Consider the following 12,905-nt stretch of genomic DNA (forward strand, 5'->3'; position numbering starts at 1 on the left):
AGGGATAACTGTAAGCAATGAGAGCTCATTTTGAGTAATACACAGAAATCCTTTGTTTAGCCCTGTAGATACATAGTTGGAAACACAACGTAAATCTTTTTGGGAAAAGTGCATTGATAAAAGTAACACATAAATTTAGCTTTGGCTCCTCTGTAAATTGATGAGACAACTGGTTTGCTTCATACCTTCAAACATACAAATAGGAAGGCAGAGCTGGTGGGAGGTCCGTGGCAGACGCAGTGCGGAGGACTACAGAGGCAAAGGGTTGTCAAGCGCTGCGCAGTTAAGGGGTCAGCCTGGTACTGCAGAAGGATTTAGTCCTAAATATAGCAAGGGCTATCCTGGGAGACAAGAGTGGGCTGCCGGGAGTCTAACGCCATATGAGCAGCTTTAGGTTTTCCGAACAATGATCGCGGCTAAGAGGCTGATTCTCTCAATATGGGCCAAATCCTGGCTGCTGGCAAAAAGCCCAAGTGAACAGGTTTTGCTCGGGAGGAAGGGACAACCTAGCGTAGCATTTGGGAGATTGGCATCTCTTTTCCAAACAACACAATATCTAGGAGTTGCAGCAATGAAGATGGGTTTTTGCGCTCCTATACGTACTGTGGTACAGCATGAGATGAAACTACTCAACTTTTTGGCCAACGCCCTCACATTTTCAAGGCCAACTACAGCTTCCTCTTTCTGTTTTCTCTGGCGAAAATCCTTCCAGGAAGCTGAGTTGTGCCATGAAGAGGAACACGCAGAATTCCTCACACAGCAGAAATGAAATTCTGTTGCACTGGGGCAGCCTAAGACCCATTTAGGGTGGTGACAGAGCCGTATGCAGCCTTATGGAAACACGGAGCATACACCTTCTGCATAAAGGTGGCTATGCTGAGGTAGGGACCATCAGCCCTGCTCGGATGCCTACCTAGAGAATACAGGCTGAATATATAAACAGCCTTCCACACCTCACCAGTATTTTGGCTGTAGGATATCTACCGCTATATCAGCTTGAACCTGCGTTTAAGTGATTGAGCTCAAGCTCCTGGAGCCTATGCTATAAATGCATATCAAAATCTCGCATCTGTTTGCTGATAAACCCCATCCAGACAGCACATGACATTCATACCTGCTGTGGTCTGAGAAGGGGAGATGTGAAATGCATTGTTGATAAATCTCCCCAGGGATGTGTGGGTTTTTTGTTTGTTTGGTGGGGTTTTTTTTGTTTGTTTTTAAATTAGAAGGATGAACACTTTAAGAAATAACAAACACTTAGAAAAATTAGGCTGCAGTGTTCCCGCAGCATGTGGGTTTTGCAGGGGTGGAACTAAGTCCTCCACAAGAACATTCACCCACCGTCCATGAGAAGTGGACTCCTGGAGTTCCAGCGTCTCAGGTAGAAAGGGATGCACTTGCCTCTTGGGAAAAAGGGAACAGCAGCATGTTCACATGACAAAGAAATGCTCTTGCTCTGGATCTGACATGCAGTCGTTGCTAGCATTCAAGAAGCACGGTGCACACTACTGGCACAAGAGTCCCAGAGTCCAAGTGCTGAATTCAATTTTTAAGCAAGCGAGAGGCTTTCCCATGTAATCCATTTAAAGGTAATTTGTGGAGTCAGGAAGTGTCTGACACACGAGGCACTGTTATGCTCGTGTATGTGGTTCTAGCCAGCTTGGCAGGATCAACACGCTGAATAACAGGCAGACTATTGTCCTGTGGAAATACACTGACTGTTCTTGTCACCCCATTCTCATGATCTCTCATTTGGAGATATCTGCTGTCTTCTGTCACTGTATGTGAAAGGAGAGAGCTCACTCATGACTTTTCCTAGCCCTTTTTGTGCCCATGTGTAACAGGGGCATTAGCATAGACAGTCGTTTGATCCCTGACGCCTTCAGAGACAGACAACAGCAAGACAAAGACTGGATGTTAGGTGTTTTTCATATAACATCAGTACCACACCACAATCTAAAATTAAAGGATAAAAGAAGTACTTTCTGATGTGTGGTATATACGTACACTTTGAAAAGAAATCCCAGGAAAGTAATAACACTAAATATCTGCTCCTATGAGGACCTTCAAGCCTTTTGTTTCCTGCTTTTGTGCAGCATCAGGTACACGAGCATAAGCCTCCATCATCACTTTCCTATTTTTGCTCCAGACACCTAATTGCTCTTCTGTGTGTATTTGTGAGGCTCTTGGTTTTAGATTCTGTTTAGTTGTAGGTTGTTTTGTGAAATCACAAGGGAAGGAGCTTGCATTTTTGTTTGCGTGCGTAACAAATACACAGCAACAGTGAGGCTTCACGTGAAGGTTGTTTCTACAGTCAGCATAACCCACATACAGGGAAGGCAACTGCAGTACAGTGTAAGGAAGGATTTTCTCCTCGAGTCCCAAAGAATCAGAGCGAAAGAGGAGAAGAGAATAAAGGTCAAGTCCTTGTGCAGTCCCCAACCTTCAGAGGAAGGTCCAGGCTGTCAAAAGCCTCCAGGAGGTGTGGGCACCATCCATGTATACGCAGCACTGCGGTGCTTTCAATTCCCCATAGCGCAAGAACCGGGTCTCTGAGCAGTGCTGGCTCAGGTAGACTCAAGACCCCTTCAGGGCAGAAGCACCCAGGTCTGCCCCAAGCTCCCTTGCTGACTTGCTCACACTGCCAGTGTGCTCACACTGCTCACACTTGCTCACAACCAGTCACCGGCCCTTACAGGCATGCATGTAACTGGGGTGACTGTGCGAACCGGAATAATGTTTCTTCAAGTTCGTACATGAAAGGTGAAACAGATGCACAATGAATGATTATTTTCACATTTTCCTTCCACGCTGTGATTTTGCTCAAGACCTGCAAAAGGAGATCTGTATGCCCACTGAACAGGCACCAGGCATACATTGCTCTGTATGCTTGTTTTCTCATCCTGTGCATGAGTGAAAGACAAAGTCAATAGAAGAAAGGTCACCCCTCATTTTCCCTTCTTGGTAGAAAATAACATTCCACTACCCACAGATCCTTGCTCACACTCGGGGCTTGTTTTTGAATGCAACGGGATCCTCTCAAGCTCTGTCAATGCTCTCAGCTTCCTGATGGGACCAGAATGCAAACTGAGGACTGATCACTGATGAATCCTGCATGGGCTTGTATCTCTATCATAGTTCAGAACAAACCGAACCCCTGGGGTAGATGAAAGCATGAATTAGGTCCAAACCTAGGCCAGGCACATTTCTGGTTTGAGCAGCCTGGAGTTTGGCATTATAGTCTAAATCTGCTCTGGAATTAGCCAAGGATCTGTACAGCACAGTTAAAATCCCCAACTGAGCCAGGATTAGAACTGAATTTCCCTGAATCATCTTCATAGAAACAATAGCCAATTAGTTCAGGTAAAGGAACATCAATCTAAACCTCTATTTATTAAAGAAGAAAAATAAACAAAGCAAACGGGAAAGTAATTCCAAAGACAACCACATAGCCTACTTTACTTTAGCGTACCTAGCTCTGAAGCCCCTACAAGCAAACATTACTATCAGGAGACACAACACATTCTTGTGATACTAGTTCCCAATGCCAAGGGACTGAGGCAGGGACCAAAGACTTGCTGAAGGCAGAAAGAAAAAAAATGTTTAAAAACTAATTACGTGTTGTACAGGTAAGCCATAACTGTCACACTCACAGCTCTGGGTTCCCATGTTAAAGATTAATTACTTTGGCTGTCAGTAGCTTCATTAGCTAAAAGAGGCCATTCGGATGGACCCAAACCTATTCACTTTCCAGTCGGCTGTGCCTGCTTCATATTGCAGGGCCCCACACTGGTTGTTCAATGATGCTGATAACTCCTGTGGGAGTTTACATCCTGCTAAGCAGTTCACTGTTTAATTGAACTGACCTTTCCTGACAGTGCCCCTTGTATTAAAAGCTGCTTTACTCCCCAGTGAAAACGGTTTGATAATCATAATATTTTACTCAGTGCACAGTTGTTTAAGAGCAGAAAATAATCAGCTCGCCTCTGGAAGGTCCCAGCACTAAAATGACAAAAGGTGCTGCAGATCAAGATAGCTGGCAGAGCTGACGACCAGGACAGAGCTAGGAGTGGGAGTGGGGCTGTTTGAGGACGGGGGATGCCAGCAAACCTGAATGGCTGGGGGAGGCAGGCGCAGGCTCAGCTGGGGCAGCAGACTCTGCTCGGAGCCGAGGTGAGCCAGCACAGCTTGAGGCGGGCATGGGTCGGGCGAGGGCACACGCAGGAGACAGCGAGAGAAGGCGGCTCTGTGCAAATAGAGCAGTGCTGGACTGCAGAGTGCAACAGCAGCAAGGGACACACAACAGGGCAAATGTCGTAAGCTGAGAGGGGAAACAGCTAAATACTTGCTTCTGTAATACAGGAACCCATCTTAGAGAGAGCTCTGTCCAAAATAATAAATGCACACCAAATTCAGGTTTGGATTAGCAGTCCTTTGAGGACGTTTGGAGCTGAGATTTTCAGTGTTACTTTTCTTAAACAGAGGAACCATTTGCCTTCAGAACATGAATGGCCTTGGGAGGAAGAGATCTTAAGCGAGTGGCATGTTTGTCAGGAGTCCCCTTTTCTCCCTGTTTTCTTCTAGGCCAGTTGTCTTAACAGATAGTTGTGCGGCATCTGGGAGAGCTCTTTGGGACTGGAAGCCAAGGTTGTGCAAAGCAGCACATCCATGTAGACTGTTAAGGACCTGATAACAGACAATGCTTTGCTTTCAACTTATGGTTATAACACATTCACTAGCCTGAAGTATATTATGCTCTGCGACACCTTCCCCTTCCCAAGTACAGCAATGTGTTCATTCCCAGCCATTTTTATACAGAATTGGCATTTGTAGGTCTCCCAGGTCAGCATAAGGGCTAGAGTGCCACATCACCTTCTCCTATGTTCCTACCACAGGAGCAGCAATTTCATTTTCTCAGTTCAGACAACCCTTTTCTTTCTTAGTCTTAGTGTCTCAGAGCTGCAAGCATTCAAAGAATGTGCTGTTCAGTAAACTAATATTTTTCTTGTTCTTTATTCACAAGGACATTTCAGTTGTTTTCCTCTTTGTGCTAAAGCTACACAGGACAGGGCAACGCTCGTACTTCCCCTCCCACAGTGGGGTGTTTTGACTGGTTTTGTCTGGTTGAGTCCCCAGGAATGTGGGATGTGTGGGAGCTCTCATGGGCTCCTGGTGCCAGGGTGCTGAGATAAGGCAGCTGGGCTCCAACCTGCTGCACGTTTATGGACAACAGAGTCCCCGAGGTGGCAGAGCTGACCTGGGGGAGACGCCAGGACAGTACCTGGGAGATTCAGGGTGCACTGAGGGGACCTACATTGGCACCCGTGAAGTGGATATGCAAACAAAAATGTTCCCTCTCCAGGATGAGCCAGTAAAAGCCAACATTGCTCCAGCTCTGCCAGGGCACTATGCCCTTTGGCATTGTCCTGCTTCTCCCCGCTTTTGTTAGACAGCCTTCTTAGCTATCTGGTCAAGCAGTCAGAAAAAAGCTTGCTTGGCCTTTGGAGAGCTATCAGAAGTCCACTGCACAAGAAGGCAACTGGGTGCACCTTCCACATTGCCCTATCCACTCTTAGCACAGATTCAGTGTCCAAGAGGACCATAGCTGGGCCTGAAGGTCTATCTTTGCCTCATACTTCTGTTTCTGTGAACCAAAACATATGACTTGAGGCCGTCCGTCAGCATAAAAATCCTCTGAAATAAAATTAACCCAAGGAGCTAAAATTGAAGTCTAACTGCAAGAGCTCCTGCTTGATTTCATCAACTCCCCTTTGAATGGCAATTACACTGTGAACTGATCAGTTCAAGCCTAAAACCTCCATGTCTTCTGATTAAATACTCATTGTCTAAACATCCATCTTATTCTCAGTACTTCTACTTATCAATTTAATCAATTCCCCCATTATTCACCTATCTGCTTTAGCCTGCATTTTGCCATCATCATTTTTTTTCAGGTGATGCAAATTTGCAGGAGTTCTTGATCACTATAACTGCAAAGCAAAAAATACATCTTAGACAGAATGTCTTCATACTCCTGTGTTTCTCACCTTTAAAAAGAACATTTAAGTTGCCTGATACTCACAGGGGATTGCCTTGAAACTTTGCGTACATTCCTTCTATGCTGGCCCAAAGGAGCAAGACTGCATTCAGGAAAATACAGTATTTGATGTTGGTTTGAAAAATTCATTGCCTAACCTTGTATAAGTGGTCCACAACATCTCCCCTGAGATGGAAAATATTTTGTTAGTGGAGTATTTTGAAGAACTGCCCTTGAATGCCGACTTAAGGAAAATATAAGAACAGGGATTCTTTTCATTTGCTGTTGGTTTTACAACATGCTTTTGATAAAAATTATTATGAGGAGGATATCTTTCATTTGTGTCCTGGTAATATTTGCCAAATGATCCCTTCTTCCTTTTTCTTTTTTAGCCTTTATAAAATGATATTTTCACTTTCTTAGAAGGCTATGCAGCTTTATCCTTGCTTGTAGCAGTTTTTCTCATATTATCTGTTTTCCTAAAGGCATTTTCTATGTACAGTTTATCTGTAAAATTTCCCTGATATATCTGGGGCCCTTAGGAGGGAAGGATTAAGCTCACTGCATTGCCTGCTGTCCTATCATTATTCTAAGGTATTGTCTGGTGGAGAAATTTCTAGCTGTGTTGGAGGGAGCTGCTGCATCTGGGGTTTGGCAAGGGTGGGAATATAATTAGCTATAAATAAAGAAATTATTTTAAAAGTGTATTAACCAGGATTTTTATATTATATCAGCCATTCTGTAAATACACCAGACTTTGGTGACAGAGAGCACAGAGAGCCAAACTGAACTTTACAGCACTCTCTCATCTTTGCTTTCTCTGAGACATGGCTACAGCTTGCTGCGCCCTGCAGACTTGTAAATTTTGGAACATTTGTTCCCAGAGGAGCATTAGCCTGTCCTAACTGATAGATTCAAAGAAAATATAATTTACCCAGCTTGAATAGATATCCTCAAAGTCACTTCAAACTGTGCATCTCCTTTTTCTTACAAGTGAGCAGTGACAATGTGATAGTAGAATATCACAGTAAAACTGAGAGTTTTATTAGCAGTAGTTCCATAAAATCAAAACCAAACCTGTGCGTCTTCATATGTGTATCTCCCTGGGTCTTTGACATTTTGGCTTGTTTTCTCATAGCTGTGGGAATCCAGGTTGATAGCACTTTGGGCCCCAGGAGCTAGAAACTCTTGCCAGATTTCTTCCACTCTGGTGGTTACATCCTGTAGAGGTTGTTTCTTGAGATCTTGGACAGCCAACCAAAACCTGTACTAGGTAAAAATTAAAAGGGAACAAAAGGAAAAAAGAGAGGAATCTAGATAAGATTTTGTGGATAAGCCTGGGCAGAGTCCCAAAACAGACATAGAGCCTAACCCTGCATCTAGATGAACTGACAGGACACTTTCCATTTAGCATGATTTCAGGGGAAGGGGTGATTACTTTACACCAAACCCTTACACTGTGGCTAAGATCAGACCAGCGACTTTAAGAAGTGATATGTTCTTATTCAAACCACCCCTGTAGAAGTGTGACATTAGGTATGCAAACAGGAAACCTCCAGAGCCGTGCAGCTGGAGGAGGGGAGCAGGCTCCACCTCCCACAGTCCCACGGCAATCTGCTGGTCATTCCTGCCTGCAGGATCGGTTGTCCAGAGAAGATGCAAAATGCAGAACAAACTTAACATTCATATCATTTCCAGGGTGAAGCTGCAGCGATGGCACTTAGTTTAGTTGTAAACTGACCAGCAATCAGACGAATGCCATGGGAAGAGATGAATCTTGTCATAGCCACACTTCCAATTTTACAGGGATATTTTCTTGACTGGACCACACTTATGAACTAAAATAACTTCATAAATATTGAGAAGATAATCTCTTTGATGACTAAGGGCATACCCACATCTTGATCTGTGAAACCAAAGGCAATGGAGTATTTTTGCAAGAGAAACATGCATTGTCTTTTACTGTAGGAAAAAAAACCACAACGTATTTTGTTGGTGGTGCTGGTTTTACTTATTGTTGACAGAAACATGCTTTTTCAGGTGATTAGTTCAGAATATGCATGGCCCTCAGTAGCTTTTTGTTTTGGTCAACTCTACCTTCTAGCAAGAAGATAGCCCTCGAGGTCTCTGCCCTGGGTACCCAGGTCCTGCAAACTAGCTGAACAGGTATAATAGTGCTCTGTAAAGAGTGCTGAGGACTACAGGGCAAATAAATACAGAAGACATGTTTGCAGCCACCTGCAACGGCCAGCTCTTTCCTACCCCATGGCAAAGGAGCCCATTCCTCAGGGATGACAAGGAGGGCAGAGCTTGCCTTGGCCATCCCTGCCCTGCACCGCTCTTGCACACTTGCCTCATACTGGCAGACTGTGGAGCGGGGACAAGGTTTGTCTGGGTCTCTGCTTGGTCAGGGCATCTGCAAGAGCTGCACAACTTAGAAAAGCCTGTGTCCCCTCTTGTCATTATGGGAGACTACTACATAAACCAGTTGAACCTTAACTGAAAGCCTAATTTCCCATGCTGAATGATTCAATGGTGCCACTGTGCTGCCACTAAGGCAAATGTTCCCCTGTGCTGGAAGGACGAAGATACAGTCCTCCCATACCAAAATGCCATTGGCAATGAGGGTGGGTGGAGGAGCCAGTAGCCTGGTGACTCCTGTGCTGCTTCTGACCCTTGCTTCCTTACTTGCTGCAGGCAGTACCCAACCACCCCAGATAAACTGGGTTTATTTGTAATCATATGAGGCCACTAACCCATTTAGCCTGGTACCCTACTTGCAATAGAGAGAAATGGCCAATTTGGGGGAAGGAAAAAGAACACAGCAACATCTGGTTTTATAAACTGAAATAGAATATTTGGGATCAGCAGAGGGGTGTGCATGGTTGGTCCTTTTCCATCTTTGAGATGGTAAGTGTGCCTGATGTCTTCCCTTGTTATTTGAACCAGAAGAGACACCCCCACTTATCACATGCATGCAGAGAATAAAGGGTGGCACTCACAGTGCAAAAATCTGATGCTGTATGTATCTTCCTTTACTTCAAAAATATTTTGTCATTCAATTTCAGATGCAATGGGAACATGTGAATGCAGAAGAGCCATAGAGAGAAAAGATGCTAATCATTCCAGAGTAGCTGGGACACTTCAGACAAACACTTGGCTAGAGAGAACGTTTTCTGCTGGCTTATCTTCTGCCCCTGGAGCTGGGCAGGCGGGCTGGGAAAGCACACTCGTGAGAGAACCGGGCGCGTTATGAAGTGACAGCTTGCCAGAACAGGAGCACCATCCATTTTAATAACTATTTGGCTCAATCTGAAAACCAACCAACCAGACCAACCTGACACTAACAAGAACAAGCTCTTTTTACTGCAAGTGATTGTGAATTCATGCCCGAGGCCGGACGTCCTCTTCAGGCAAAGGGGAGTTTTGTCTTGGTAAAAATTTCAAAGCTATTCACTATAGCTAGTAAGTGAAAATCAAGAAACATCAAAGAGGGGTACCCAGCCCCGCAGCCTCAACTCCAAGGCAAATTCTCTGCCATGAGGAATCGTCCTGAAGCCAATGCATAAGCAGGGCTTCCTATGGGATTTATACAGCATTTACAAGAGAAAAACAGGTATTTCTGCCCAGGAAAGGAACACGATAGCTGACCTGGAATTTGTGCTCAATTAGAAAGTGCAAACATGCTCCCTGAGTTAGTCCCACAATTCCTGAAGTGCAAGCCCAGCCCCACGCTCACAAGAAGTCAGGAGAAGATGCTGCATTGCCTCCTGCCTTTCTCGGGGAGGCAGATCTCCAGTTAAGACATCTCTTGCTCAGGGCAGGGGAGAAGGGAGATGTCCTTGCATGTCCTCTCCGCAGGTGCTCTGTAAGCAGAGCAGTACTGGCATGGGGGCTGTCTGCACAGGGGGAACAGCAGCACCGATCACAGGTCCTTTGTCCTTTATAAAACAGCACGTAAGATCTGGAAAAGGCTGATAATATGGTGTCCTAAACTGTTGTCAGAAGCATAAACCATTCCAGCCTCATCCAGCTTGTAATTAAGCTGCTGTCACTGGCAGCAGATATCCTGTAACAGTGCTTTAGCCTACGCAGTCCCCTCAAGGCACAGAGAGCTCCTGGGCCCCAGCACTGCCGGCTCTGCCTCGCCGCCGGGCTCCGCGGAGGTGCTTGGGCGCTGCAGGCTGATTTTTGCAGATGCCCCTCCGTGAAAAGATGTGGGGGAAGGACAGGGGGTTGCTTCTGAGGTACGTTGTAAAACAAAAATTAATTTTCAAACCTGATCAAGAGGCAAAATATGGATGACTCCAGAGACTGAGGAACACCTGTCAGCATAAGGACAGTGCTGTATCCCCATCTTGGGGCGGACGTGATACCCCTGACTCGACAGTGAAATCACCAAGTCACTGAGTTCAGAACATGAGCACGCTCCCGTCCTTGCCTCAGTAGCTGCCCGTAAGCATCTGGTGCACCTCTCGTCTCACACACCGCACCAGTCGCAATCTTGTTCTCGCTTCCTTTCACCAAGAGAAGAAATGTCATTTTTAACATCACAGCTGGGAGGGGAAATGAACGAAAGTAATGCGTATAAAGTAACACGCAGTTCAGACAGAGGAAAGAGTTACATCTTTGTGTTGCTTAACAGCCAGATCCTGTGTACGGTGAGCTTGGCGTGCCTGAGACCAGCAGAAATCTGTCCCCCGTGGGGCGCGCTGGGCAGACTCCTGCAGCGCGGCTGTGTGCTAAGGGCACGGTCCTCCACTGGCGAAGCATTTCCGAGAGCACAGCGCGCTTCTGAAGGAGGGCGACCTTCCCACCGCCCAGCCGCCCTCCCTCCGCTCCCCCCTCCCAAGCCATGCACCAAGCGGGCCCCCGAGCCGCCCGGGGCCCCGCCACCGCCGCCCGGGGCCCCGCCACCGCCGCCCGGGGCCCCGCCACCGCCGCCCGGGGCCCCGCCACCGCCGCCCGGGGCCCCGCCACCGCCGCCCGGGGCCCCGCCACCGCCGCCCGGGGCCCCGCCACCGCCGCCCGGGGCCCCGCCACCGCCGCCCGGGGCCCCGCCACCGCCGCCCGGGGCCCCGCCACCGCCGCCCGGGGCCCCGCCACCGCCGCCCGGGGCCCCGCCACCGCCGCCCGGGGCCCCGCCACCGCCGCCCGGGGCCCCGCCACCGCCGCCCGGGGCCCCGCCACCGCCGCCCGGGCCGGCTGAGGCGAGGCGCGGCGCGGCCCTGCCGCCTGCTGGCCAGGCGGGGAGGCGGCCCTGGGCCCCTCGGCCGGGCGAGGAGGCGGCCTTGCGGCCCCCCGGCACGGCGCGGAACAAGTGTCAAAGGCTCCACAGATACCGCGCCCGCCGTTTTGGCGCCTTCAGGAGCGGTTAGAAAATTCCCGTGTAAATGCTTTTTGGTTCAGAAAACAAGGGGCTCGCGTGAGTTTCACTCAATAGATCTCCTCTCAACGACCGAACTTTTCCTGTCCTTTCCCCAAAAAAAATTTGCAACAACTTTCAACGATCAGGGATCCTATAAGATATAAACACTTTCTGCGGGTAAAATTCTTTCCCGGATAACTCCATTTTCAACATACGTTCACAGTAACGCACAAAGCGCCAGCATTCCTGCATTGCAAGCTCCACAGTGCATTCCTATAAAGCATCATGTGCTCTCTGTCTAGGTCTATAAACAGGTGTGCAGTCTCCTTTCCCTCCGGGTAAAATTCCCGTGTCCCATATTCCCACTTAGTTGTTTCTCTTTCCAGCTGACACTCTTTGAAGTTGGGAAGAGGAAAAAAGAAAATCAATCCACCAGTTAGATGAGCATCTCGGCAACCTTGAGATGTCCCAGGAGATTTCCAGGTCATAAAAAATGTATAACAACTCTCATTTGGCCTTTTTTTTTTTTTTTTTAATTGAAGCTTGGCATTTTGCTATATTTTGGGTACTTCAAAAAAATCAACAGAGTCAAAACAAATTGTAGATGAAAGATAACAACAGAGGGGAGACAGAAAAGAGCAAGAAAAAGAGGTAAAATAAAAACAGAGAGAAAAATACCCAACTGACTGGCTTTCCTGCTCTCACATAAACAATGGACAGCCAGTAAATACATAAGTTACAGGGCTCAGCCGAGCCCAGGAGACTGGTGGACATGATCCAGCAAGTTTATTACAACACAGAAACACAGCTGGAAGGAGACCCGGGAGGTCACCGAGTCTAGTCTGCAGCCATCTCTGGCCATGCCTCACTCAAGACCCCCACTGGGACCAATTTTTCTCAACTAAGAAGATATGGAAATACCCCACCACAGTCAACCCTGTGATTTGGGACTTGCACCACTGGGCATAAGAGCAGGATTTGGTCCCCTTGCTATACCACTGGATTACATTAATTTCAAGGCATACTCATGTGCACAATTCATGAAATCTTTTCTAGTACTACCAAGAACTTCTAGGTTTTCCAGCAGTCACTTTCTCAGACCTGCCTTGAGGACAACATGGGGGCTTACAGGACTCCTGCCAGTGTTAATGAAGATCCTACTGACATTCCCAAGAGAGAACACATCCCTGCTGCAACAGTTCCCAGATCCCTGGATAGTTACTGGGAGGAGAGTCCTTAAAATGATAACTGAAAATATAATTTTTCTAGCAAGTTGATAGATGCTGTGCCCTCAGAAAGTTCCTTACAGCTTCCCAGGGTTTGGGTGGGATTCATCTCACTTAACTGTAGATGTCTACTGCGCAGACACTGTCATTTCAATCAGTCTCTCCAGGCTTAGAGACGGCAGAGAGAGACAGGTGCTTAACAGTGCAATTTTGGTGCTTTTAGTTTTGTTTCCACTTAAAGCTGAAACAAATCCCAGGTGATTCACTGACTCCT

The 12,905-nt window shown here is 47.1% G+C and overlaps 1 protein-coding gene across 2 annotated transcripts in view; it reads right to left on the reverse strand.

Annotated features, from left to right (window-relative positions):
• RGS6 (regulator of G protein signaling 6) overlaps positions 1 to 12,905 on the reverse strand; it is a 288,401-nt gene that overhangs the window by 31,778 nt on the left and 243,718 nt on the right. For both annotated transcript variants that reach the window (XM_075105737.1, XM_075105738.1), the window contains exon 15: positions 7,115 to 7,301. In XM_075105737.1, coding sequence (XP_074961838.1) covers positions 7,115 to 7,301 — 187 coding nt within the window. The remainder of the gene's footprint in view (positions 1 to 7,114; positions 7,302 to 12,905) is intronic.

Source organism: Phalacrocorax aristotelis, chromosome 10 (assembly GCF_949628215.1).
Source record: "Phalacrocorax aristotelis chromosome 10, bGulAri2.1, whole genome shotgun sequence".
NCBI lineage: Eukaryota > Metazoa > Chordata > Aves > Suliformes > Phalacrocoracidae > Phalacrocorax > Phalacrocorax aristotelis.